The sequence below is a fragment of the Aplidium turbinatum genome, chromosome 4 (assembly GCF_918807975.1).
Source record: "Aplidium turbinatum chromosome 4, kaAplTurb1.1, whole genome shotgun sequence".
NCBI classification, from domain to species: Eukaryota; Metazoa; Chordata; class Ascidiacea; order Aplousobranchia; family Polyclinidae; genus Aplidium; species Aplidium turbinatum.
The window spans coordinates 20,854,023-20,880,447 of NC_137475.1; the positions used below are offsets into that span (position 1 = coordinate 20,854,023).

The window sequence follows — 26,425 nt, forward strand, 5'->3', positions numbered from 1 at the left end:
CTCAGTTGGGGGGGGGTTGTCGATTCTTTTTATGCTTTAGGAGTGATATATCTGTTATTTTTTAAGGCACGGTTTCAAAATTTGGGATTCACTTTGTAAAATTATTTACGCTGTAGGACTGCTCATATATGTTGAAATGTTGAGGTGAATTATGGCTGTAATTGTAGCGTGAGTTTACACATCATTTTTTGGTAGAGTAATGAAGAACATGCATTGCAATGTTGTGATTAAAATTTTTTACATAATTTTACATACAGCCAATTCCCTTCACGCTGTGAAACATTTAGGACGAGATATGGGCCAAATTAATTACTTTCATCCAGCTGGTGGGAAAATTTTGAACAATAGAATATGAAATATTTCAGAGGATGTGCTGAGAAATGCCTTATATCTCTCAATTTATAACCTTTATTCGCTCAAAAGTTCAGCTCAATAGAGGTGAATAAAAGTTAGGAAAAGTCAAGAAGTCTCGTAATCGCAGCCTCAGTGGTTTTAGAGATACAACTGTTGATACAAAAAAGTTAAATTGACAGCCCCCCCCCCCCAACTTTCAAAGGGATAACATATGTAGCTTCAAGCACCGCGGTGGCCTCGTCATAAGTTGCAACGTCTTTTATGTAGTGATACACAGATGCTGCACGAGATTTTCAAGTATACTCAGCTTGTCTAGAGGACGATTGGCTTCGACATATATGATTCTGATGAAGTTACGAAAGGTCTTTAGCCGGTGCTTAACCCTATCTTAATGCTAGCTGTTTTCGTACGCGAAAAGCACGTCAAGGGCTATCTTAGCCCCGTGCTAATAGCCTGAGCTATAAAAATCACAGAGCCTGAATAATATTTTACAAGATGATTGTCGTGTGTATTGTGCGTATAGAAATTAAATTTTTACCCAACAAATTTATTGAAATACAGTGCTTGAGATGAAAAGACGTCAGAAAGTCGGTTTTTATTCTAATTTCCCAAAAATAGCTTTAAAATTGAAATTTTTGAATTATAACATAAAATAATGCTAAGCTAAACAAAAAATTACTTTTTCTCATAAATATAAGCCATTTTTGGGCATTTTTACATTTCAAAGTAATTGCACTAACATTTATATTGCACTAACATTAAATTATATATGTCTAGCATTGCACGAAAATGTCTAACCACCTGAAACGAATTGCTTATTATGAAGGGCAGGAAGGTAGAAAAATTACCAGTTTAGGTTTAAAAAACTCGCAAAAAACAAAAACTAAAAGTCAAGAAATTTCACATTTCTAGCATATTTCCTTCTGAGAAATATTTCACTACTAGAGTGAGGCGTCCTCATAAAACCCGATATTGCTACAGATAGGGTTAAACTCTGTGCTTGGGGTCGGTAAATGTGGGTTCACCTCTAAACGATCAGGTTGCAGAAACTTGTCTACAACCAATGAATAGACCTTAAGAAGGTTTTAATTCATTGAACCATTGCTATGTCTAAAAAGAATAGAATATTAATTGAACTATAAAGAAATAAAACATAGTAACTTTAGCGGGTTTAGCATACTTTATTTCACACAAAATATAACATAATTAAAATAAACTCAAACGTTTTCGACACGTACGTGTGTCCTCATCAGGAATTAAATCTGCAATACATAAAATGAAAAATCGTAAGATAAATTTGACTATGCACTGTAACTGTATACTAACGACACTCCAGACTGAAAGCACAAACTGAACAAATGATACGAGAATGATTGCGAGTAAATTATGCGGTGGGAAACAGATCACGTGAGGTGTAGACTACAAGCATTGGACAAAACAATTAGAACACACACAAAAGGAACGATGAGCCACAGGCGAATAACTGCCGGTTGAGAGATGGATTGTTACGTTTGATTCTTAAGGCTTCCATGATCTTAGTCTGAAAATCAGATCTGCCCCGAGAGATGATTTTAAATTGGTCGATCGAGACATTGTCAGTGCACGTTTCACAAGAGGCGATGTGCTCTACACCTCACGTGATCTGTTTCCCACCGCATAATTTACTCGCAATCATTCTCGTATCATTTGTTCAGTTTGTGCTTTCAGTCCAGAGTGTCGTTACAGTTACAGTGCATAGTCAAATTTATCTTACGATTTTTCATTTTATGTATTGCAGATTTAATTCCTGATGAGGACACACGTACGTGTCGAAAACGTTTGAGTTTATTTTATTTAATTATGTTATATTTTGTGTGAAATAAAGTATGCTAAACCCGCTAAAGTTACTATGTTTTATTTCTCTATGGTTCAACAAAGCAAACTCTCTACCAAAGCTTTATAATTGAACTATCATAAACATAATTATTAAAGAATTAAACGCAATAACTTAACATAAAAATCTTTAACAAAACTGCTCTGCAAAATAACTGCCACTGCTCACTACTCTACCACTTCAGATGAACAATAATTAAAATGAAAACGGCAGAGAAGCAGTGCGACAGAACTGCCAAAGGCACACACACACAATTATGACGTAAGCAATTAAGCAGGGCTTCGACCAGACAGCAGTTCAATTACATCACACAACTAGACTATCAACGGCTAGCGAGTTTTTTCTCACATAAGCTAGCCTGCGACAGAGTAAATTTCGTCTGTATGGTTGAGCCGGTTAAGCGGTTTTCTGGGAGAGTTGATGGAGTGAATCTCGTTTAGGACTGTAATCCACATAATAGCATTGATTTTAATCTGTAAGCTGCTTCTTCTCTCGTGTTGTCGCTATATGTCAGGGCATCCGTTGGTTAGCCACTGCCTGGTGTCGTCATCTATAGAAACTAGGCCTTCCATACCATGAGGTGGTCTGTATAGCCGTCAATTCTTGATAATGTGGGCCGCCGTCTGCATTTCACCACACTCACAAGCAGCATTCTCTGCCAAGCCCCAGCGCAGCATGTCTGCACCATAGCGTCCAAAACCAGTGAGCAAACGGTTACGCCTTGATGAGGCAAGTCTGGAGAGGCCATGGCCCAGCTGGTTTTCGGGCGGGGATCTGAATACTTGGCGAAGTGGGGATGTGCTGCTTGACCATTGTTCACTCCACGCCGCGTGGCACCACTGTTTGCTAGGGCTTCCACCAAAGACTGTCAGAAGGTCTTGTGCAGCACGTACAAATGGCTTTCTTGATTTTAGCCGCTGCTTTGGTGGACATCTCAGCGTGGTTGCGTGTAGCAGATGGCCGGGGTTTAGGGCCTTACGGCTCAGGGAAAGAACAGCACGTTGGCGCCGTAGTACAGCTGTCTCAATGTTTGCAAGGACAGGCAAGCAGTCAGTTGGAGTTGGACGAAGGCAACCTGTGACAGTTCGCAGGCAGTTGTTGATTGGCACATCGACAAGGTCAGTATGGGCGCTTCTGCACCAAGTAGCAGCACAGTATTCAGCAGGGGCGTAGACTAAGGCTAAACCACTTGTTCTAAGCACTGAGGGGCTAGCACCCCACCATGTACCAGCCAGACGTTTCAAGAGAGCAGAGCGAGCTGTCACTTTTCCGCGTAAGTGTTCTAGGTGTTTGCGGTATGTGAGAGACCGATCAAGTCGAACCCCAAGGTATGTGGGTGTGGCTTCAAAAGGAAGTGTCCGGCCGTTATTTTGGATGTTAATTTCCCTGTTTGAGTCTCCATTACATAGGTGGAAGGCAGAAGTCACAGTCTTCGCTTCACTCAACTTGAGGCCTCATTGGTGCAGATAAGAAGATAGAATGTCCATATCCTTAGTCAAGGTGTTCTGCACTGTTTTCCATTTGCGGTGAGAATAAAGAATAGCCAGGTCATCTACGTGTGTGTATTTATTAAAGGAAGTATTTGGAAGGTCATAAATGTAGATGTTGAACAACATTGGGGAGAGAACAGATCCCTGCAGAACTCCATTTCTTAAACGCTTCTGTCGGCTTTTCTTTCCGTCGCTGGTTTTGAGGATGAAGCTGCGGTTGGAGATGAGTTCGACAATAAACTTAACCATGTGTCTATCTGGGATTATCTGCAGCAGTTTGTAAGTGAGGGCCCTGTGCCAAACCGTATCATATGCCGCAGTAAGGTCGAGGAAGACCGCTCCCGACTTCAAGTTGGCCTCAAACCCATCTTCGATGTTTTGTGTGAGCAAGGTTACTTGGTCGACTGTTGATCTTCCTCTCCTAAACCCCGCCTGTTCTTGTGGGAGTTTGGGGTCAATAACGGGTTCCATTCGTCGGTGTAAGACGCCCTCCAGTAGTTTGAATGGCACGCACAATAGGGAGATGGGGCGATAGCTCTTTGGGTCAGTTACCGGTTTGTTTGGTTTTGGGACTGCAATAATCAATGCTTTCCGCCAGAGTTTAAGGATCTTTAGGGTTCGCATGCAATGAGAATAAAAATTTCGTAGCCAATTAATTGTTTCCTTTCCTAAGTTTTGTATAAATTTAGGGTGAATCAGGTCTGGACCTGGAGCCTTCCCTGCTTTCAATAACTTTATGGCTTCAGTCATTTCTTCGGTCGAAAAGTCTTCGGTTAGTTCGTTGTTATGCGTGTCATCCTTCCACATTTCTGATGTGAGGCTTGAGATTCTACGTTGAAATTTGCGGTTTCTATTTTGTTGGTGTCGTCAATTTTCCACAACCTGCGATGCAATGGCATTAAATGTTACAGGGCATTTCGAACAAATTCTAGAACTTCTTCCAGTCAGGCGATTGACCGTGTTCCATGCTTTACGACTGGAGTGGGTAAAGTCTATAACTTCAACTGTCTCAATCCATCGCTCCTGGCGTTTGGTGTTGAGGTGCTGCATCAGGCTTTCAGACCTTTCTTGGAAGTCTTCAGGTGTTTCGGAGTCATTCGGGTCTTCGTACATACTTTGACACGTTTCGTCCCAGCATGGTATGTATTCCTTGCGTTGGCCACGAGGAATTGCCTGCTTTGCTGCATGGCGAAGCAAATCTGTGAAGGCTGTGTAGGAGATATTGACATCTGCATTATTGGGTGGGGGTAAAGTATGAACTAGTTTACTCGTGATTTCAGAGAATTGCTTCCATTTAGCCTTCCTAAAGTTCCATCGTCTGACTGGGTTGGTTGGTGACGGTTGCACAATAGATGCAGGAAAGATTATAGAGGGTCTGTGCTGAGATCTGGGAAATTTTTCTATGATTTTACGATCTGGGATGGATTCGCCTTGGAGTACTCCTGCAAAAGCAAGATCAGGATTGGTACCTGTGTTCCATCGTCCGGATAGAAAACTATCTGGGTCCCGAGGATTATATAAAAGGGAAAGATCGTTTTTAGAAGCCCATTCATTTAAAGTTTCACCATCAGTGTTGTTGTTGCAATAACCCCAATCAGTGTGACGGCAATTAAAATCCCTTGCATATATGCAGGGTGCAGGAAATGACGGTAATGATGTCTGAAGAAGTCTACTTGGAGGAGGTTTGTAGACATTCACAACAGTCGTATCCTGTATTCGTACTGCGATCCATTCAAGATCACCGTCTGCTGTGGAAGTTGCCTCTAGTATCCAGTGAAGGCCTTTTTTTACGAATGTTGCTATTCCATGCTTGTTGCTGAGGGTGCAGGCAGCAAGATTGAAGTGTGGGATCTTAAGCTTCTCCAGGGTCAAGCAATGGGTTTCCTGGATGATGATCACCGCTGCATCGTTGTCGTGGGCAAGCTGTGTGATGATGTCTAGTTTAGCGTTGGCGATGCCTTCAACATTTAGTTGCAGAATGGTCACTCCTTGACCTACAACAGCTGGTGCTGTTCGCCCTGACAAGGGCGCTGTGCTCGGTCTGGGGGTGCCATTCTGATGATTGTTCATTCGCATAATAACTTTATAGCGACAGTTGTAGCAATTTTAGTTTCCCAAAGTCGGTACTTGCGGGGACGACCACGTGGAGGTACTTGCTTTCGTCTGCTTAAATTCGTCTGTAGGCTGAAGCTTTCGTCTGTAGGCTGCTTAAATAATGGGACAGCTTTCTTTAGAATTTCTTGTCTGGCCAGTTACAATTGAAAATAGTGGAAGCTTACATTCGATCAATTAATCCAAAATTGATATGACATCTGGATAACACTGAATCTAACTACATTAAAGCAATGTCATCCATAAGCAGGAAGGGTTTACTTCCTTTAATCTTGCTTGAAAATTTTTCAACTTTCCAGACATGTTGGATCAATATGGCTGGCAAACGCAGTTTTTAAAGTCGTTAATAAGCTGAACTATCGCAAGTCCAAATTTTTTAAAATGGCTTTTTGAATGATTTGGTATCTTTATAGACTACAATTTATTTTGTTAAAGCATGGTAATTCCATTTACTTTAGTTTTGATGATACCAAACTTTACATTTTGTTGAACTATCGTAAATGGGAGTTACGATAGTTTTGCAAAAAAGAAAAAGAAATAAAATGAGACTTACGATACTCTGTTCTGAAAGTAATTTTACACGTTTCACGTTAACACTCCATTTTCTTCTGGTTAATTTTTCTTTCAATCGTTTTTTGCATGTTGATGATCAAAGCTTAGTTATATTTCTTTCTATTTCACATACAACAATTTTTCTGTGTTATTGTAACTACACTTCGACAACAATTTTTTTTTGTTAATCTATTGTATGTCCATATTCATTTCTCTAACGTTCAATTTTTGCAAAAAAAATTATCGTTTTTTCGACAACAAAACTCCATGTTAAAAACAATGTTTAGTTTTTAAATCAAATATAGTTATTAGGCCTACTATCTGAATCCTTAACAGCTAGTTTCACCTAAAGGGGGATCATCAGTTTAGGTGATCCTCCTTTAGGTGAAACAGGCTGGGATTCAGATAGTGATAACTCATCATCATCATTTTGTTCCTTCCTCGTGTGGAGGGTTGGATACAATGCGCCATTGTTCTCGACCATGAGCTGTGCGCACTGCACATTCATAAGTTTAGTGATAACTATGTTTGATTTAATTCGCTCTGCTTTGCTTTTTTTGCTTGGCATTGAGCACTTTTTGTAGTATTAATAGTTTTCATTGTTTTAATGTTTAGTTTTTATGTTTTTCCGTTAAAGAACTTTTAGAAAGATCACACAATGTACATAAAAGACAGCGTGAACTTTGAAATTCAATTTTCTCAAAACTGCATTTTTGGAGTTACGATAGTTCAGCTTATTGGCGACGAGTTGGTCAAGCAAGAATAGTAAGCTGCACGCTTAGCCAAAGCAGCACCAGTTTTCGAACACAACACAAGCCGTTCAGTGACACCGAAATCAGTAGACTTAATAGCAGCAGATTTTAAGTAGGCTATTGAAGCAGTTGAACATAGCCTGCCTTAGTGCAATGATTTGTTCTTGGTGAAAAACAAATGAAGTAGCATCTACAGTAAAATGATAGAACGAGAACTACCTATTTCACTAAAAATTAGGCCTATTACTAAGGTAACTTCCATTTTGCTAAAAATTTCGCATTTTTGTTTGTGGTTACATAAACACAAAACTACAAAACGTCATTGCATTTCTCTTTATAGACCTGCCCTGAGCTGTTGAGTCATTTTTCAATGAAATTGGGTTAATTTAGCAGGAAAAAGTGACGTCTTTTATTTGAATTTACGTCACTGACGAAGTTTGTAGTTATGTAACCACAAACAAAAATGCAAAATTTTCAGCAAAATGGAAATTTTCAGAAGCTGTGAGGAAGCTGAAGGAATAGTTTAAATGACTCCAATTTTTTTTCTTAGGTTAATTAGATATGTCTAAACAATATTTGTATCTACCCAAACTAAAAATATTTTTGCAAAATTGCGTTTTTGACCTCATTTTTCGATTTTTGAGCCCCACGAGGAGGCTGAAGACAATTTGTTACGAATCTCAAATTTTGTCATGAGCGTTTTCTCACTCATTGGCACCATTTCCCTGCTACCTCGAGAGAATTTAAAAAAAAGTTCAAAAACGAGCCACCCTATTGTGTAATGCAGTGGCGGCTCGTGGTCTTAAAACGTTGGGGGGCTGCATCAACCAGTAACCTAATATAATTATAAACCTGTACCGGACTGAGTTATAAATGCACTGAGTTAGGGTTAGTAACACAGTACGCAGTAACATGTTCTTTTAATTGGCTGTCGTTTATTGTTTTTATCATTTAAAGTGAACTTTTGATAATGGTTTGAATTTGGTCAATTTTAGGTGGCCACCAGATAGAGCTAGTACTATTTTGGGACTTGGTATTAACTTAGTTGGTTAGATCTATGCTTGTGCTTTCCAACGATAGAAAATTTGTTGAAATTGAAAACAAATGAATAAATGGGAGAAAATTTCCTTCAGGTGTTTTTCAGTGCATTTCCACCCCGTACTTCCTCCTTTATAATAGTCCATTCCAACGTGTGCGACGTTGACGTCATCATCCAGTTGACCAACAGGGCGAATTGTGAAGGTAGCCACTTTAACAAGTCGAAATTCTGCCACTGCGAATGACTACAATGCAACCGCCAACCAATCAGAACATGTTATAAGAGGCTGCCGTCCAATTGTGACCCTTCTAGCACTCATCTAGAGAGTTAATGCTTGTTTTGAACTTTATTTGGTAATTACAGAAGAAAAAGAGCAATAGCAGTGGTGGGAATCGAACCCGGGTCAATGAAATGACTACTTTCTAGCCCTAACCCTAACCCCTAAGCCAACCAGCTGACAAAAAGTCCATCACTTAATTTGCTTTCTATCATCTTCTTTTCGCCATTTTTTACGTCACTTAAACTGTAGCTTATGATTGGTTGGAGGTTTCATTCTAGTCAAGTTTAGTGGCAGAATTTCGACTTGTTAAAGTGGCTACCAATTGTGAAAGAGCACCAAAATGGCTACAGTTAACATCTAAATCATGCCTACCGATAATTCTTAGGCTACTTGAACATATCACAACCTAGAAATTCTTTTCAAGACAAGCGTGAACAATACATCTCATGCTTCTACTGGTCTGAAATGATTAAAAATAAATACAGTAATTGGCTTTACTTCACATCAAAACTAGTCTGTCTCAGTGACTTCTCAAAACACAGATCAAGTAAAGTAACCTACGATCCCTTTACCCAATTACCGATAGCTCTACACGCTTTCCCTAAAGATTTATGAGAACGAAAGTTGGAGTCCCTGACTAGGGTCTGTTCTATTTGCAGTCCCCACAGCGCTTGTTCAGTGATGCTAGAAAACCTTTTTCTGAAAAACTTACGTCATAAAAATAGAACAAGCAACACCAGACTGGCAAAATTTGCAGACCCAGAGTTGCCAATTAATGTTTTTAATACAATTTTTTTTTCATTACAAAAAAAATTAATATTAAGAGTTTTTTAATTCTTCAAGCAAAATAAATTAAAAAAAAAACATGGAAAAACTATCTATATGTATTATAATTCACATATGCACAAAAATGTTGGGGGGGGTTGCATTCCCGCAGTCCCTTATGACGAGCCGCCACTGGTGTAATTATAGATATTTTCAATTGGGACTGAGCAATTAGCAAATGCGGACCAGCAATACAACCAATCCTTCTTAGTCAGTGGTTGAAAGATAGGCTATGTTATATTTGCTAACATGTAGCTCATTGTAAAACCTATACTGTAGGCTACTAGCAATTTCACTGTGGCCAAGCCTATGTAACCTACTGGATGGAAAAGTAAACTTGATTGATAGGCTAACTGAATGCTTTTTATTGTTGTTAGTGTAGCCTATGTTATGTATATAGGCTACCGTACATTTCTCAAGACTGAGTGTCAGACATATTTTGTTTGTTAGAAGCTATTTCTACGGCGCTGGTTGTGATTAAAAATCAAAAACCAAACTTGGTCACAGGTGTTGTCTGAGTTAAGCTAGGGGTAGTCTATTTAAGGTTAAAATTAAGGTTTTACTCGCTAGTTCCGTAAACCTTGCCACGTCCACTTTGTTTGTATTTCACAGAACTACTAATGTTCATGATGACCCTAACACTAATGACTGAACACAATAACTTGAAAAGACTTGTTGCCAGTGTTATTTTCAATCATTTGAGAGATGCAAAAGAAATGCACTGATGTAGCTTAGTAGGCTCCTAATCAGGTTGGAAGTTGTTAGTCAAAAAGCAATGGCTATTTCACTATTCGATAGTGCCCAAAGAAGCAATGACTTTCCGCTATCGATACATAAAAAAGCAATGAATAGCAATTACTAAAAATAATTAAAAAAAATAACAAGCAATCGCAAACTCAAAACAAATACGCAAACTCGAAAAAAAACAATCCCAAACTTGCGGGAAAACCGCAAGGTTGGCAATATTGTTAAAGACCCTCACTGGCATGGTTTTTCTGAATTGTGTTGCCGCAACATTTTCTTTAAACCTTTAAAGTTCGAAAAACGGAAGGGGACTAGGTTGGATAGCAATCCGAAAACTACATCTCGTAAATTCGTTTTGACGACGAAGTAAGTGAACAACAAAAAATGATTAAGCAGTTCTCCAAAATATCAATTAGTGAAAAACGAATAATGATTTCGTTGCTTGCATAAAAAAGCAGTGAATAACGGGCATTCAATATTTATTTTTAAAAGGAATAGGTTTAAGCATTCGATATTCAAAAAGCAACGAATAACGCTATCGAATAGTGACAACTAGTTGTTACTTCCAACCCTGCTACTGATAAAGAACAATTAATCAGTCCATAAATTAAGCTGGCCTATTCTTGAAAAACACAAATGAATTTACTCTGAACTTGTGATGTTATTGACCGAAAGGAATTTTGAAAGTACATAGGCCTATTGCTATTTCTAGTATTTCAGTAGTGGTTACACTTTGGAAATTATAATTTCACGTTTTATTGTTCAACGTATGTCAACCAGCTTTATTTTCAGCGTACGCAGTAGCCTAGTTAAAGGCGCGGAAATTCCTCATGCGTAGAGGTTGTATTCCTTTCGCCCGAAACCAAAAGCAGCCGCAATGAGATGGCATGTAAACAAAACCTTTTTCACGCCGCTTTGAGATGTCATTTCGGTCATTTTTATTTCGCCTATCATGTAAACGTAGCCTTAAGGGGAAAAGTTACACGAATTTCCCCTCCCTTTTGGAGCCCCTAGATGTAGCACTAGATAAGGAAGATATTCCCCCTAGCTAGGGCCACAGCTTGTTTTTTATAATCTCTGTAGGCTACCTAATTTTTATTCATTTTAAAGACAATGCAACAGCCATCCCTTGTAATCTTCTTATGGTACCGCATTTTATAGTAAGATTCCAACACTGGATCTTCCAATCCAGAGTCCGAATTCTAGCAGCTACTGCAACAGTGCTCGACTACTTCAACGCTGTGTGTTCACTACATACCGGTATACTGGGAAGATGTGTTAGGTAGTTCTTCACACTGACTCAGGGGTGTAGTCGTTAGAAAATTTTAGGGAGGGACAGTGCCTCACTGCACTTACTGACAGACATGCCTCATCTAAGTTATTGCAGTTCAGTGCATTTATCCAATTAAAAGCATCGAAATAAATTAATTTCAATGGTAGGCCATTGTTCTCATTTGTCTATGGTAAACATAAAAAAATCAGCAAAGATACCCTTCGCAGGATTAAACTTATTACCTGTTCAGTGATACAGGTTTAACTATGCTACTTTTGCTATTGGCACGCTTCCTTTGTCTATCTAAAACCTATGACTGCAACAAAACCAGCTATAAGTTACCGTACTACTCCTACAACCATACTTGCACTGTTGTCAGACTCCGTGTTGCCAAATGCTGGAAGCTGCTTGGCACCAAAAAGTAACTAAATTTCACTAGATTGCATACAATTTTACCAGATATTTAAAACACCGTAAATAAAGCATTTCGCCTAAAAATACAAATAGTTTTTAAGACACTGACATAACGCATGCGCAAACCTCTTGCAAAACATTTTCTACACGAGCTGGGATTTTTCGCTATAAAGTTTCAAAAGAAATTGAAAAATCTTTCTTGAAAAAAATTGAGTGGGGAAGATTTCACCAGGTTTCACCAAAAAGTTGTCTGGCTCCAAGGTCAAAAAGCTTGGCACCAAAGACCTCTAAGTTTTACCAGAATTTTTTAATTAGGTATCCTACTTCCCCATCTGGCAACGCTGGTTTGCGAACAATTTTTTCAATTCCCCAACACTGCAGGTACTTTTATTGCAGAAGGGTATTTTTAGTGCTGGCACTGTTAGGGCTAACCGAAAGCATTTTCCCAGAATAGATGTGCCAACCGACAAAGCCATGAAAAGAGGAGATTTCTTGTTATCAGACAGAAACTGACATATCATATGCAAAATGGATGGACAACAGATCTGTACACATTAGAGATGCAGCGAACCCCAAATTTTTATCCGCATACCGCACCGCAACTGAATCACCAATCCGCACACCGCAATTTATCTGGAACTTTTACATTGCACCGCACCGCACACCGCAAATTACAAAATTTTCAAAAAGTATTTTAACGAGTTATTTTTTAGAAAGTCAATTGTGGCAAAAAGCACCCATGGCGTATAACTGGTAACCTACCTGTACAATTGTGCACTAATTGACTATGCTAATTAGATCATATTCTCTTATCAGCAATGCATCTAAGTCCTAAGACACCATGCTTTTTCAAATGGAATATTCCTGGATCCAGTATCAGGGCTTTTGAACACTTTTTGTAAGCAATAATGCAATTTTAATGTCAGTGGCTGTATGAACTACACAGACAGACAAGACATCAGGAGTAAAACGTATAGCCTGAACTCACTGGGCTAACTGTTATAGTAACTAATGCGCTAGGCCTAAAGCCTGGTAACTGGGAGAAGAACTTATCAGCTAGGCTATTAACCAAAAACACTCGTACAGCTTCATCACAAGCCAGCCCCAAAAACCATGTCAACTGCAAGCCATAGCTTTACTTAGTTTCCAGCTTAGGGTTTCCGTTAAAGGAAAAAAAACTGATCCGTGTTTCCAATTTAAATTTGAATTTCATAACCGATTTTTTTGAAAAGTTGAAAGTTTACGTTTAGGAAAGTGTAATTTCTTGAAAGTTTACGCGGCAAGCGGCGCGGCTTTGTCATTTCAACCTTCCACGCGCGCGGAGCGGCACGCGGCGAAAAAAGTCAAAAGCGGCCGCGTACGCGGTGCGGCGCGGCTTGCATCACTACCCGCACAACAACGTGTCGTTGGTCCAACGTTAGACCATCGGAAACGTCCCGTGGGCCCTCCGTTGGTTTCCGACGTTGGCGCGTAACAAATTTGGCCAGCGGGCCACCTTGGGCGAATCGTCAGTCACAAAAATCGGTTGGTAAAACGTCGATCCCCCGGTGGCACACTGTTGGCCAACCCTTTCCCAACCATTTGCCACCTGCGACCAACCTGACGACCAAACGCTTTCGTCGGTTCGACGTGGAATCCACGACGCAATTTACAACTATCCTCACTGTGGCGAAAAAATGCTTGGCTAATCGTAGACCCAACGTTGATGCACTGTTGGCCAACCCTTTCCCGACCATTTGCCACCTACGATCAAACGCTTTCGTCGGTTCGACGTGGAATCCATGACGCAATTTGCAACTATCCTCACTGTAGCAAAAAAAATGCTTGGCTAATCGTAGACCCAACTTTGGTGCACTGTTGGCCAACCTGACGACCAAACGCTTTCGTCGGTTCGACGTGGGATCCACGACGCAATTTAGCCTACAACTATCCTCACTGTGGCAAAAAAGAGTTGTTTAATCGTAGAACCAACGTTAGTGCACTGTTGGCCAACCTACGACCAAACGCTTTCGTTGGGTCGACGTGGAAGACGCAATTTACAATCATCCCCTCTGTGGCGAAAACGATTTGGTTACTCGTGGGCCTAGCGTTGGCCATCATTTGCTCACCAAACCGAAAACGTTTCTTAAATTTGACCACATGGTGGCGTGTTGTTAACTCACTTTTTTCGAGTTAATCTGTGCTGAAAATGATGACCACGAAGACGTGGGATCGAGGCCTCAATTCGCAGTAAACCTTATCATCTATCATACTAGCATTCAGTAGCGTAGCCAGGAATTTTGAAAGGGGGGGGTTTTGACCACCCAACGGCGGGTGGGGGGGGCCTCCCCCAGAAAATTTTGAAAAATTACTTTGAATTTGGTGCATTCTGAGAGCATTTTCAACAAAAATGTGGGTACGAATATTCCTGTAAAATGGTGCTGTCCGGTAGCATAGCAAAGGATAAGATCATGTTTTCTTCGGCATTTGTCGGAAAAAAAAGCTAAGTCTCTGTGTTTTCTTGTTGCTAATTCTTGGCTGAGATGTTTGAATGTTTGGTATTGGCAAAACTCGCTCTTTTAATGCAATTTTGTTTAAAATTAGGCAATTTTTTTTTAGACTGAAAGCATCATTCTCAATATCGTGACGTCACACGCGTGCCAAAGGGGGGGTTGTAACCCCCAAAACCCCCCCCTTGGCTACGCCACTGCTAGCATTCCACTTGGTACAACATTGCTAGAAAAGGCATTCATACAGCAAAAAGTAGGACAGATGGCAGTTAAGTTTGTTTTTATTTCTAACCATCACAGCAAAAACAAAGAACATGCTAAATATAACAGCGGTCTAGAAAAGGGCATGAGGCAAATTAAATCAAATTTCCTGTCTTCCTCTTCTCAAACTTCTCAATTCCTATCTCTTGCGTATTTCAGCCAGTCTGAAATAGCGGCATGGATATTTCAATTTGTTGTTGTGGACAAGTTATGCGTTCTTCGTACTCCATCTAAAAATAATAATGTCATTGGGATAAATTGCCAATTGCTGGTCCAAACCAATATGTCTAGTGGAAAAGGTTAGTTGCTGAAGCCACGTAACTAACTCTAACAAGCAACTTTTTCCCATAAAGCAATGAACTAATCACACTGAAAAAGCTCTGAAAGTATCTCCCATGGATAAACTCAGAATTACATTGATTACAACAGTCTGGAAAAGAAAATGAGAATTATCCTGCTCAAAATAAACTTTGAAATCATTTCTTCAAAGATTTTGCGAATTACTTCTATTACAAATACAAAATTATGATTTTTCGTCACTGTAATAAACACCTTTTTCATGCAACCTTGCATTAAATTAACTACACAAGCTTTGTCTGTAGTTATTATTCATTAAAAACTGAGAGTTTGTTGAAAAAGAAACATAAGGTAAAGGGGTAAATGCTTAAGCTGACCATGCTTGTGCTTGGAGTGAAAAAGGATTATCGAAATCTGATGTAGCCTCATCATCATCCGTCATCACCATCATCATCAGCCTATTCCTCACAAATAGAGCAAGTTTTCATCGACCTGAATATTCAAAACAATTTACTTTAAAATGTGAAAATGACCTTAATGACCTAACAAAAACTTGACCAAATAATTTAGTGTTTTTTTAGATTTTATGTTAAAACTAATTGCTTTTAATCAATTAAATCGTATCAAAATTGCAAAATTGCGATACAACACAGTAGTCTGAGCCACAAAACTGGCGACATAAAAATAAACAAACTATTGAGGGTGAGCTTTTTTTATCAATGTAGGAGGAAACCCTTTGCTTACCAGTGTCCATTTAAAACAAACTGACTTGAAATAAGTAATGGTATTGAATTGACTTTTCATTGATCTATTAAATAAGCATCTGGAACCCTTTCCTTACTTTCAGAATCCTTACGAAAAACGCACCGCGCAAGCTTGCTACAAAAAGTTGACTTCATTGAAAAAAACAGGAGATAAGCTATTTAGTATTATCGAAACTAACACAAAAATCAATGCACTGCACAGTACACACCCAGGTGTGTCCTAAAATCTAAATTTATGAATAATTATGTATCGGTATTGCATTACAATTAATTATAGTAGGCTACTACATTGAACTAATTGAACCATCTCATGCTTTATCAAAAATGCTAACAACAATAAAAACAGCGATATGCAGTACATATGCACTCACCAATGCTTTTCCAGGCGACTAATGATATTATTCGAGGCTGGAGCTTGTAGGCTTAAAATCTTTCGCAATTTCATTGGTTGGACCTTGCTGACATACCAAAGCACCGCAATATTATCTTTGTAATTCGTACAAGCCCTCAAGCCGTCACAACTCACTGTGAATAAATTTGAAAGCAGGGCAGCATAGGAAAAAAATTAAAAAGAAGAGGATGACCTAATTAAAACCAATGCATGACCTAATTAACAAAGAGCTGTTTATTGCCAGCCAGCAAAGCATGCTTTTGTATCAACATCTGTGAACGTTGAATCAATGAAAATCAATTTCTGCTCTGTTGTCCGGGTGAATCTAGTAGTTAAATTTAATTCAATTCAATCAAACTTTGGATTTAATTAAACCACAATTCTATTTGGGTTAAATCACTGGCGAATAAAATCAGGCATTTTACATTGATTCAACATCTTCAAACATTGGATAAATGTGAAAAAATTGGACTTTGCTTTTCAAAAGAAACTTTTAGGTCGAAACGAAATACTTCGAAAATTCGAAGCAAACGAGATGAAAACAACAAGTTTTGTGGCTAAAGGAAGTAATTTGTATTGAACACTCGAAAGTCTGAATGGTTGAGAAATAGTTTTTGCCCACCACAAACATTCATATGATCATTTGTAGGCTACTTTATGGCGGATATTTGCGGTTATTGTAAAAACATGATGAAATCATTTTTTTGGTCTAAATTAAATTATTTTATTTTGATGTAGTTAATTCTAGTCAAACGTTAAATACGGCAGATGTAGGCTAATGAAAATCCTTATCCTCAAACAAGACAAAATTTTTGCATTTTGAGTTTTCTTGGTTACATTTTCAACAAAATATTATTTTTATATGAATTTTTGGCGACGGCTTATATTTCATTTCCAAAAATTTCCGATATCCAACCGATTTACTGACTTATAAACTATTGAAAAGCTGTAAAAACGTTTATCAAAAGAAAATGAATTTCTTTAATCAAATTTATGCAGCATTTGGTCATGCAACATTTTAATATAGGCTATTTGTATGAGTGATTGTAACACTTTGTTTCGTGAGACTTGTGTTTTCTCTAATTGAAAAACTATTTAATTCAATTGCATAGGCTAAGCATTTTGAATTCTATGGACTTTGAGTCTGATTGCAAATAAATAAATAAAATTAAGATTTTTTGGCAAAAGGTTTGCTCACAACCGAATGCCCACGGCGACGAACGCGCTGTGGGGCCCACCATTGGCTCAACGTCGCGTCAACAAACTATTTTTATATAGCGTTTTTGTTAGAATAAACCTTTGTTCACTTTAATTTCGTCAAATTGTAAAATATACTGGCCAATGCTTCGAATTATTTTGTTGTGAATACGAAAAATGATATTTGTTGTAGAAAGGTTGATTCACAACCGAATGCCCACGGCGACGAACGCGCTGTGGGGCCCACCATTGGCTCAACGTCGCTTCAACAAACTATTTTTTATATAGCGTTTTTGTTAGAATAAACCTTTGTTCACTTTAATTTCGTCAAGTTGTAACATATACTGGCCAATGCTTCGAATTATTTTGTTGTGAATACGAAAAATGATATTTGTTGTAGAAAGGTTGGTTCACAACGGAATGCCCACGGCGACGAACGTGCTGTGGGGTCCACCATTGGCACAACGTCGCGTCAACAACTATATTAGTCATATTAAATTTTTGTTGAAATAAACTTTAAAAATTCTTCATTTCATAGAATTATAATACATACTTGCCATATTTCTTAATTCGTTTGCCAGAAACACCAAAATTGAGATTTATTCTCAAAAGGTTGGCTGACAACCGAATGCCCACGGTGACGTACGTGACGTTGGTTCTTCGTTGGTTCAACGTTGTGTTAACAACCTATTTATGATATTGACGTTTGTTGAAATAAAATTTATAAAAGCTTCAATTCACAGAATTGTAATGGGTACTTTTCATTATGTAAGAATATTTCACCCGGAATATCAAAATAAACAATCGGTGGCTGGAGGTTGGTTTTCAACTGAATGACCACGACGACAAATGCGACGTTGGTCCACCATTGTTTTAGCATTGTGTCCACAACCAAGTTTTACGCAATATATATTTGGTAAAAAAAATGTTTTATGTGGTTTATATCACCAAATTATAACATGTTGTACCCTTTTTTACTGATTCTTTGTTCAGTTAAAGAAATAATGTTAGTTGGCAAATGGTTGTTTTGCGGCGAAAAGCCGACCGCGACGTTCGCGACCGTTGGCCAACGATCAGCCGACATTGTTTGCTGTGCGGGTAGTACACATGCTGTCAAACTTTTTATCAGCTTATCCACTGCAACAAGTTAAAAGAAAAAAAAAGGGTTGCGGTGAAAAAAAAACAATCAACTGCCCCAGTAAGGTCAATCAATATAACCAACACATGGAGGGTATTGACCTTATGGACCAAAAAAAGGTCGTGTATCAATTTGATCACAAGTCCAAATTCAAATATTACATGCGAGCTGTATTTGACGTGTTGGACATTGTTGTGAATAATGCCCATACTGTGCACACAAAACTTGCACAGCACAGAGATGGCATTTCTGCCACAGATTTGAAGACGTTCAAACAAACTGTAGCACGAAGCCTGATCGGTAGCTACAGCAGTCGTAAAAGGTCAGTTTCCGCAGGACCTATTGTCACACCACAACTATCCGATGGGTTGAAAAGCAGTTAGTACTAGCAGAGGTGGGCAGTAGCGCGGTACTTTCTTGGTAAAAGTAGCGGTAGCGTCCCTACTTTTTAGTTGGAGTAGCGGCGCTATTTTTTCCAAACTATCGGTAGCGGGAGAGACGCTAATTTGTTTCAGTCACACTCCTGCTACCCGCTCCTTTTTAATTTAAAGTGAAAAAGTACTCGTTTTTTTGGCAACACTGGCGTGGTCAAGCAGTTATATAATCGGTTTGGTTGTAAAGTTGCCGTCTTTTGGGAATCTCGTTTTCTGGTGTGGAGCTGCGATCATGCGATCAAGATATGAAATCGATAATGTTCAAGTGCGAGTCCAAGGCGTATTACGGAGTCTTGCTTCCAACCATTACAATTTGCGCGAAGAAGTTGACCGAGATCAGTGATCTTGTGACCTGTGAGGAGCTGAGAGTGAAAGTCCTTGAAGGGGTGAAGAAACGATTCAACAAGTGCTTTAACGACATGAAATGCGTTATGGCGTCATGTCTTTGTAGGGTTTTCCTAATCTGACTGCCGCCAGTGTACGGTTTTGCTAATAATTTGCTATATTTTTAGTGTAGACTTTTGGTTATTGAGAGACTCTGAGTCTCTAGCTACAAAAAGGGTAATTCAGGCTTCTGTCTAGGGGTATGATGTATCTACCTACAAAAGTTACACAAGTTAAATGGAATATTGAATATATTTGTTATAAATAAAAATTACAAGTTCAGGAATTTGAAAAATAGGTCTAACCAATTTAGTTCATTGCGACTGGTGTCAGAAGAGCGACATTCCCCAGTCATGAATTTTACCTTCTCGTTCTGCCATTGTTCAGTCGGTTCTGAGTTCTGAGTGTATGTCTTTTTCAATGCCCCGCTTATATCATAATATCCTATAGTGCCTTTTTTCAGTAATACAGTGGGGGTTATAAAAGCGATACCGGTTACATAGTTGTGTCGCTTTAGAAATACCAATGTGAAATACCAAATACCAATTAGAAATACCAATAACTCGGTTATACAAGATGCAAATAATATACAGGTGTGTGGTTATAAGATACTTTACAACAAAAGGCAAACAATTAATAGGGGAAGACCCATGACCCCCCTACTTTCGTAGGATGACGAGATTAAACGCACACATAAGCAAGTAGATAACACATACTGTTACTGAATTATATTGTTGCAGGGGTAACACTCGTTTATCATAACAGATAAGGCGATGTTGTAGTTCCTTGGAATCCTTTTGGTTTAGGATGATATACACAAATTGCGGTTGCAGGGGTAACACTAGTTTATCATAATAGATATTGCGATGACGTAATTATGAAATAGGGCAGCTGTTACATTGCTGCGTCATTCTTGAGTAAGCATTACGAATAGTTGTCAAAATAAAATACACAAATGTTATAGGCTAATAGGCAGGTAAGTGTCCATGACTGTCCATGCCCTGCCTCCGGAGAGATAAGACTTGACACTCATAGAAGCAAACCAGAGTAGTAATAAGATAGCGGTGAGCGTCACGTGTGCGAAGGTTGTAGGCTTACTAGACTGAGATGGCGTTCATGAGAGTGATGTCTTTGAGGACCAGATATGCTATAGAGTTTGAGCATGTTGAGTTCGAGACTATGACAGCAGTGCTGATGAGCAGTTCAGTTTATGTCTGTTGACAGATGATGAGCACGACATGAGGCCAGCTTGTAAATTCGCAAGCTGTAAAGCAGACGTCTTGGGCAGCTGAATACTGTGATGATGTTGTTGAACTAGAGTGCTTCTTGTGTGAAGAAGGCTTGAGTGCGTAACAATGCAACTACTGTGCATGGTGTCGCAGTATAGCGGGCGGACATGGGTTGACCATGTTGAAAGGTAACGATGCAGCTTCGATGCATGTCGGCGGCTATGAGGTTAGCTGAGTTGACGTCGTCTTCGTAGAGTTTCTTTCAGTACAGGCATCTCTGAATAGAGGCATCTCACTTGGAGGTAAGCTGATGATCGAACCACAGTGTGGTGGCGATGACGTTGTGTCATCCGTCGTAGTGCTGTCAGTCTCTCAATGTCTCTCGAGGTCTCTCGCATCTCGTCTTAGCAGCAGCAATGTAGTGAGAGGCGCATCTGGAAAAAACGATACAGAGTAGCATCTGCGAGATACATATAGTAAGTAAGGCACGTACATGGTAGTATAACACAATAACAAAAAATATATCATAAAAGTGGTTCAAATGACTTGGCGCATGATTTAGTCATGTCGGCTGATGAGGTGCTAGAAGCTGTTCAAATATGAGAACAGGCAGGAAAATTTGATAGACTGTAAGTGTGTACAATGTGATGCAATACAGGGGATACAATGTCAGTGAATGAACAATAATGTCAGTGAGACATGGCTTAGCTTGAAGTACGATGTGTAAAAACAGTAAATAATAGCATATGATAAACGAGAATACTACGTAACATGACAGTGTCATGGCGTAAACTTACGGCTAATAGGGTAGCCTATATGTAATAGGAAACAGTAATGGTTCAATAGAACATACCGAGATAAAATCGTTAGGCCTAAAGCGGCTAGTATGTTTTATAGTGGTTAATCAACGTTTGAACGACGTGTGATGAATGTTGCTGTTTTGTCGATCTCAGCGCTTAGCAGCGCTTCTGCATTATCAAGAGATAAAAGAAATTACATGGCCAAATGCCAACCAAGCTTGCACACAAATTTCCATATTCAGGGTAAATAATTGTGCATATACTGCCAATCCAAACAAAAGAAAAACAGCGACTAAAATGGCTAAACAAAGTTTCTCAAATCATGTTAGCTTCTAAAATACTTAAAAAAAGTGGGGGGAACAATAACCATCTTTATTGGTGCAGGCGGCTTCGTATGATTTCCTCTATCCTTTGCTCCAGGGAGTTACACGAACTGATAGCTTCAGCTGAGAACGTAATGGTAGCAAAGTGGATGACTCCTAGCCAGAGTAAAAAGACACACAAAAATCACGAACGGTTGCTTGGAAGCGAAACCACAACGCTTTGCAGAGCGGTGCCTGCACGTTTGTATAAAATAAGATTGGGACGGGGTGTCCTGCAATCTGGTCTTCCGACCTATGCTAATCGCACGTAGGTTAAGGCAAAATAAAAAGGAATATTAAAATGAGCTAAAAATTCAAGTTACATTTGACTCTGCAAATTTTCAACAAAAAATTGCATGGTACTGTTTCCCTGAAAAGGCAACTTGTTGGCAATTAGTAAATATAATGTGAACGTTTAAAAATATTAAAAGTGCCTAATGGCGCTTTGGCATGCAAATAAAATTTTTGACATTGGCGTCTAAAATAAGCTGTTTGCCGCTGAACAATTCGCTTTATTACTTCCCATGAACAAACAACAAAAATTAGGTACGTTTGACAAGCAATAAATTGCCGGCATTGCGCTTAAAAGTACAGTAGGCTACACAAAATTTGTTGGCGAACCAACGTGTGAAATTTTATCAAGTTGCATGTTTTTAAAAGATATTTATGAGTTCGTGCATTTTTAAGTTAGAAATAAAAAATTGTAGCATAGCTTACTTGCCAGAATTTTCATAGCTACTTTGGAGAAAATCTGTCTAAACTTACTTGTCTGAGTGTCACCAAAGTGGAGAGCAAATTATGCTTTTATTCATTTTCAACTTCACTTACGTTAGGATGTCACCAATGTGATAACATTTATATTACATGTTTGTTAAAGGTGTTATAAGTTAATGAATTATATTAAGACTGTCTGACTATCTGATAAAATTCTATTTAATTTGACTACACTAAACCTTTTTCATACAACTGTTGTTCATATTATATTGTCGAGTTATTCTGAAGTTAATTATTTTTTGTTTGGACGAGCCCCCAATGTAGGGTTTTTGCTTAATCTGAATCCCCCTAGTGTAGGGTTTTTCTTATAATTTGCTATATTTTTAGTGTAGACTTTTGGTTATTGAGAGACTCTGAGTCTCTAGCTACAAAAAGAGTAATTCAGGCTTCTGTCTGGGGGTATGATTTGGCTACCTACAAAAGTTACACAAGTTAAATGGAATATTGAATATATTTGTTATAAATAAAAATTACAAGTTCAGGAATTTGAAAAATAGGTCTAACCAATTTAGTTCATTGCGACCGGTGTCAGAAGAGCGACATTCCCCAGTCATGAATTTTACCTTCTCGTTCTGCCGTTGTTCAGTCGGTTCTGAGTTCTGAGTGTGTGTCTTTTTTAATTCCCCGCTAATATCATAATATCATATAGTGCCTTTTATCAATAATATAGTGGGAGTTATGAAAGCGATACCGGTTACATAGTTGTGTCGCTTTAGAAATACCAATGTGTTGGGCTAAATTCCGTGTGACATTGGTTAAACAGGAAGCGTGACCTAAGTTTCGTGAGAGCATAACCTAGGTTTTGAATTTGCAGCGTTGAAATGCGTTTTGCAATTCTGATAAGTTTCGGTTAAATGTAAAAATATAAATTTGTTGCTTAAAAACATGGTACATGTTACATCTTCATCCCTCCTTCAAGACGTCGTGGCTACAATTTCTGCACTACGTTTCCACGGATGATGCTGAAGCACTGCGAGAAAAAGTCAAGACAGATGTAATTCGACTGTTGCGAGAGACATCAAGCCAGGTTGATACCGAGAATAGTGACACCAACACCAGTCACGACTCCGAGCTGGAGTTTTTTGGTGTGTTGGCGCCATCCCATGAAACATCGGTGCAGAAGGAAACAGCAATTGTGAACGCCTTTTTTTCGGACAGGAGCAAGTCCTTGAGCTTTTCGAATACCGAGTTAAAACATCTGTTCATTAAATACAATACCCCCATTCCTTCCAGTGTTGCGGTGGAGAGACTTTTCTCTGTTGGAAAAAATGTGCTTAAGCCAAAGCGGGCAGGACCTACTGACTCTCATTTTGAAATGCTCGTGTTTTTGAAAGATGAGTAACAATAAATTTCCCTTAGAATGTGTTTTCTATTCATAACGAGGTTAAAATGACAGTGTAAACGAATGATAACATTCGTCATTTTTGCGTCTTTAGGGACATGAAGAGTGTTTCCTTGTGTCATTTTAGACAAAAGTAGCGGAAGAAGTAGCGGTAGCGCGTGGAAGTAGTAACGGTGGTCCGAGTAGCGGGCCGGGTAGCGCGCTGCTTTTGTAAATTAGTAGCGGTAGTGCGCGCTATTTTGGTCCAAGTAGCGGTAGCGCGCTACTTTAAAAGTAGCGGGTGCCCACCTCTGGCTACTGGACATTCATTATGTTATCAGAAAATAATTAACCAAGAAACTGGACTCCTATCAGCATACTTGGCACTCTTTTTTTTGCGACGTCAGTTTAAATTGACGCTAAGAGGATATGGGTTAGGTCTCACATTATTATCCATCATGTTAAAGAATAATTTGCAATTTATAGTTGTATTATTCACATTATGTAGGCGTTGAAACAGATTTATTTTACTCACTTAGTGTCAAACCTGTCCACACACGACACAGTGATTGACAGCGAACCTGGAGAACATCATATTCTTCCAGAACACTACGAGTACCACATGGGGAAGGGAAGCCAGCATGAGACTAAAGATCCTATAGATCTTGACAAGAAGTGGAATGCGGAACCAGGTGAGAAGTTCATTAATTTTTTTATGTACGGTAACAATAACAGAACTGCAAAGACAGGCTTTTTCACTACACAAGTAGCCTGCGATGAGATTGCCACAAAAGTTGTAAAAAAATGTTGACCTTTAAAGTTTAAAATACTGTTATTTCATATTTTTCTTACGCCTCTAACAGCACGGCAGTATATAACTTTCTAAATTTTACTTTGTATGTTGTTCGCTCTGAGGATGCGAGTTGTGATGGTGCCCGAAACGTCAGTAAAGCAATATATCAACTTGTTTGTTTTTTCTTTTACTTTCACTTTCATCAGATGAACGTTGCAAATAGAGCTAGAAACATGAATAAGATACATTGAAGTAAGTGTGTTTTAACGGTTTCCGGATTATTTTGAACGAGAGCTACAAATCTCAAACAATGTTCCTCCTTTCATAAAGAAAAAAAAATGGTCTTAAATTCGGTGTGATTTCAGGAAGTTAAACTTCGAAAAAGCATACAACTGTAGATACTCAATCAAATGCTATAAATTCCAAAGAACAACATTATTTCACAATGTAGATGGTAACGACCAGTTTTAGCCTGATGCTTCTTGTTCGCTGTGGCAATAGCGAATTGCACTAGCTTTCGGAACACAGTTCCATAAACTGATGCAATTCGGTATTACAACAGCGAACTTGCAGCATCAGCCTAAAACTGGTGGTTGAAATCAGAGATCCCTGGTTGATATCTTCATTGTAAAGTAAGAAACGATCATGCGGGTGAAAGCGAAACTCAATATATTCAACAACTTTATGTTGGATTGATAGAAAATCATAAACGTAATTTTACATCCAAACCAAAATGCAGGTTGATTAATCTTTCCAAGTCTCAGATTGGCCGTATAAATAAGTAACACGTGGACTCAATTAATGTAACCATCCTTGATGCCTCACGCATGAATCAATGGAAAACACAGATTCCGTGTCATCCTAGTTCAAGGCTATACCATCTAAGCGTCAATGCTCCTTTCTGAAATTTGACATCGTCGATTTTTATCTTTCTATTAAGGAAGAACTTTCTTGCAAAGCTGCCAATTTTGTCAAATTATTTATGAATATAGATGATTATATTAAACAAACAAGTTTCTATGCCAGGAAATCATTTCTTTTTTGATGGTGGTCTTCTTCTTGTTCGTGTGAACCTCGGGGGCCGAGGGTCTATCCTTTTAGGCCTACAACCCCAGATTCGCAATGTTCCTGGACTACAGCGGAAGGCTACTAAAGAGCAGCCAGTCTTTGGTTTCATCATCCATGACGTGCAGACTTTCCACTCCATTAGGTGTCTTGAAGATGGTACAGTCATTGATGATGTGGTCTGCGGTCTGTTCCTCTGAACCACAGTCACAGGAGGGGAAGAGGCCATTCCCCATTGGTGCATAGTTGAGCGGAAAATCCCGACGCTCATACGAAGACGATTGAGGCGCACCCATGCCTGTCTTTGTAGTGTCAGGCCAATGGGGCGTGTGTCGGTGTCGGAGATTGATTGATTGAATCTTTAATGTCGGACTGGGAAAGCTTCTTGCAGAAGTTAATCCTGGCAGTTTCGCATACTTGTAGAGGCTTTGATTCACTGACGCAGGCCCGGTCACTGAGATTGACAGAGTGAAGTTTCCAATTGCTGAAGTCTTGTTGCCGGGGAATTATTCCATCCATTAGATACCGCTGAATGGAGAGCAGTCCTTAACGTGCGTTTTTCAAGCGCACGCCCCGAGAGTCGAAACAGTGTCGCTTGATTTTGAAGCTTCTTAGTTCCAGAAGTTACGAGCTAACGAACTGAGCTATCGGGGCGAAAAGATGAACAAATTGAGTGTGGTGGTACTAGACTTCCATTCAGAATTCCATTTATGGTCCGCCCAAGTAGCCGCAGAGGTCTTGTTCATCAGCTTCGTTGATCAGAAGTTGAGCGGCTGGCACGAATGGGTGTCTTGATTTCAGTCGACGGGGGTGTTTGTTTGGGAAAGCAGAGATCTTGTGGTGGATAAGATGATTAGGCTCCAGTGCCAGACGACCGAGAGACAGAGTGGCTTCTTCACTAAGAAGCTCAGCGGCTTGGATGCCTGAGAGAATGGAGAGATTGTCCAATGGTGTGGGACGCACGCGTCCGGTCACTGTGCGCAGGGTGCTGTTTCTGGCAGTGTCGGTGTTATGACAG

General features: G+C 39.2%; 1 protein-coding gene across 1 annotated transcript in view; it reads left to right on the plus strand.

Moving 5' to 3' along the window:
• The window catches only part of LOC145768543 (sodium/hydrogen exchanger 9B2-like), a 150,295-nt gene that overhangs the window by 22,569 nt on the left and 101,301 nt on the right, over nucleotides 1–26,425 (plus strand). Inside the window, exon 3 of the mRNA XM_082580054.1 lies at nucleotides 24,089–24,241. Within this exon, the coding sequence (XP_082436180.1) occupies nucleotides 24,089–24,241 (153 nt within the window). The remainder of the gene's footprint in view (nucleotides 1–24,088; nucleotides 24,242–26,425) is intronic.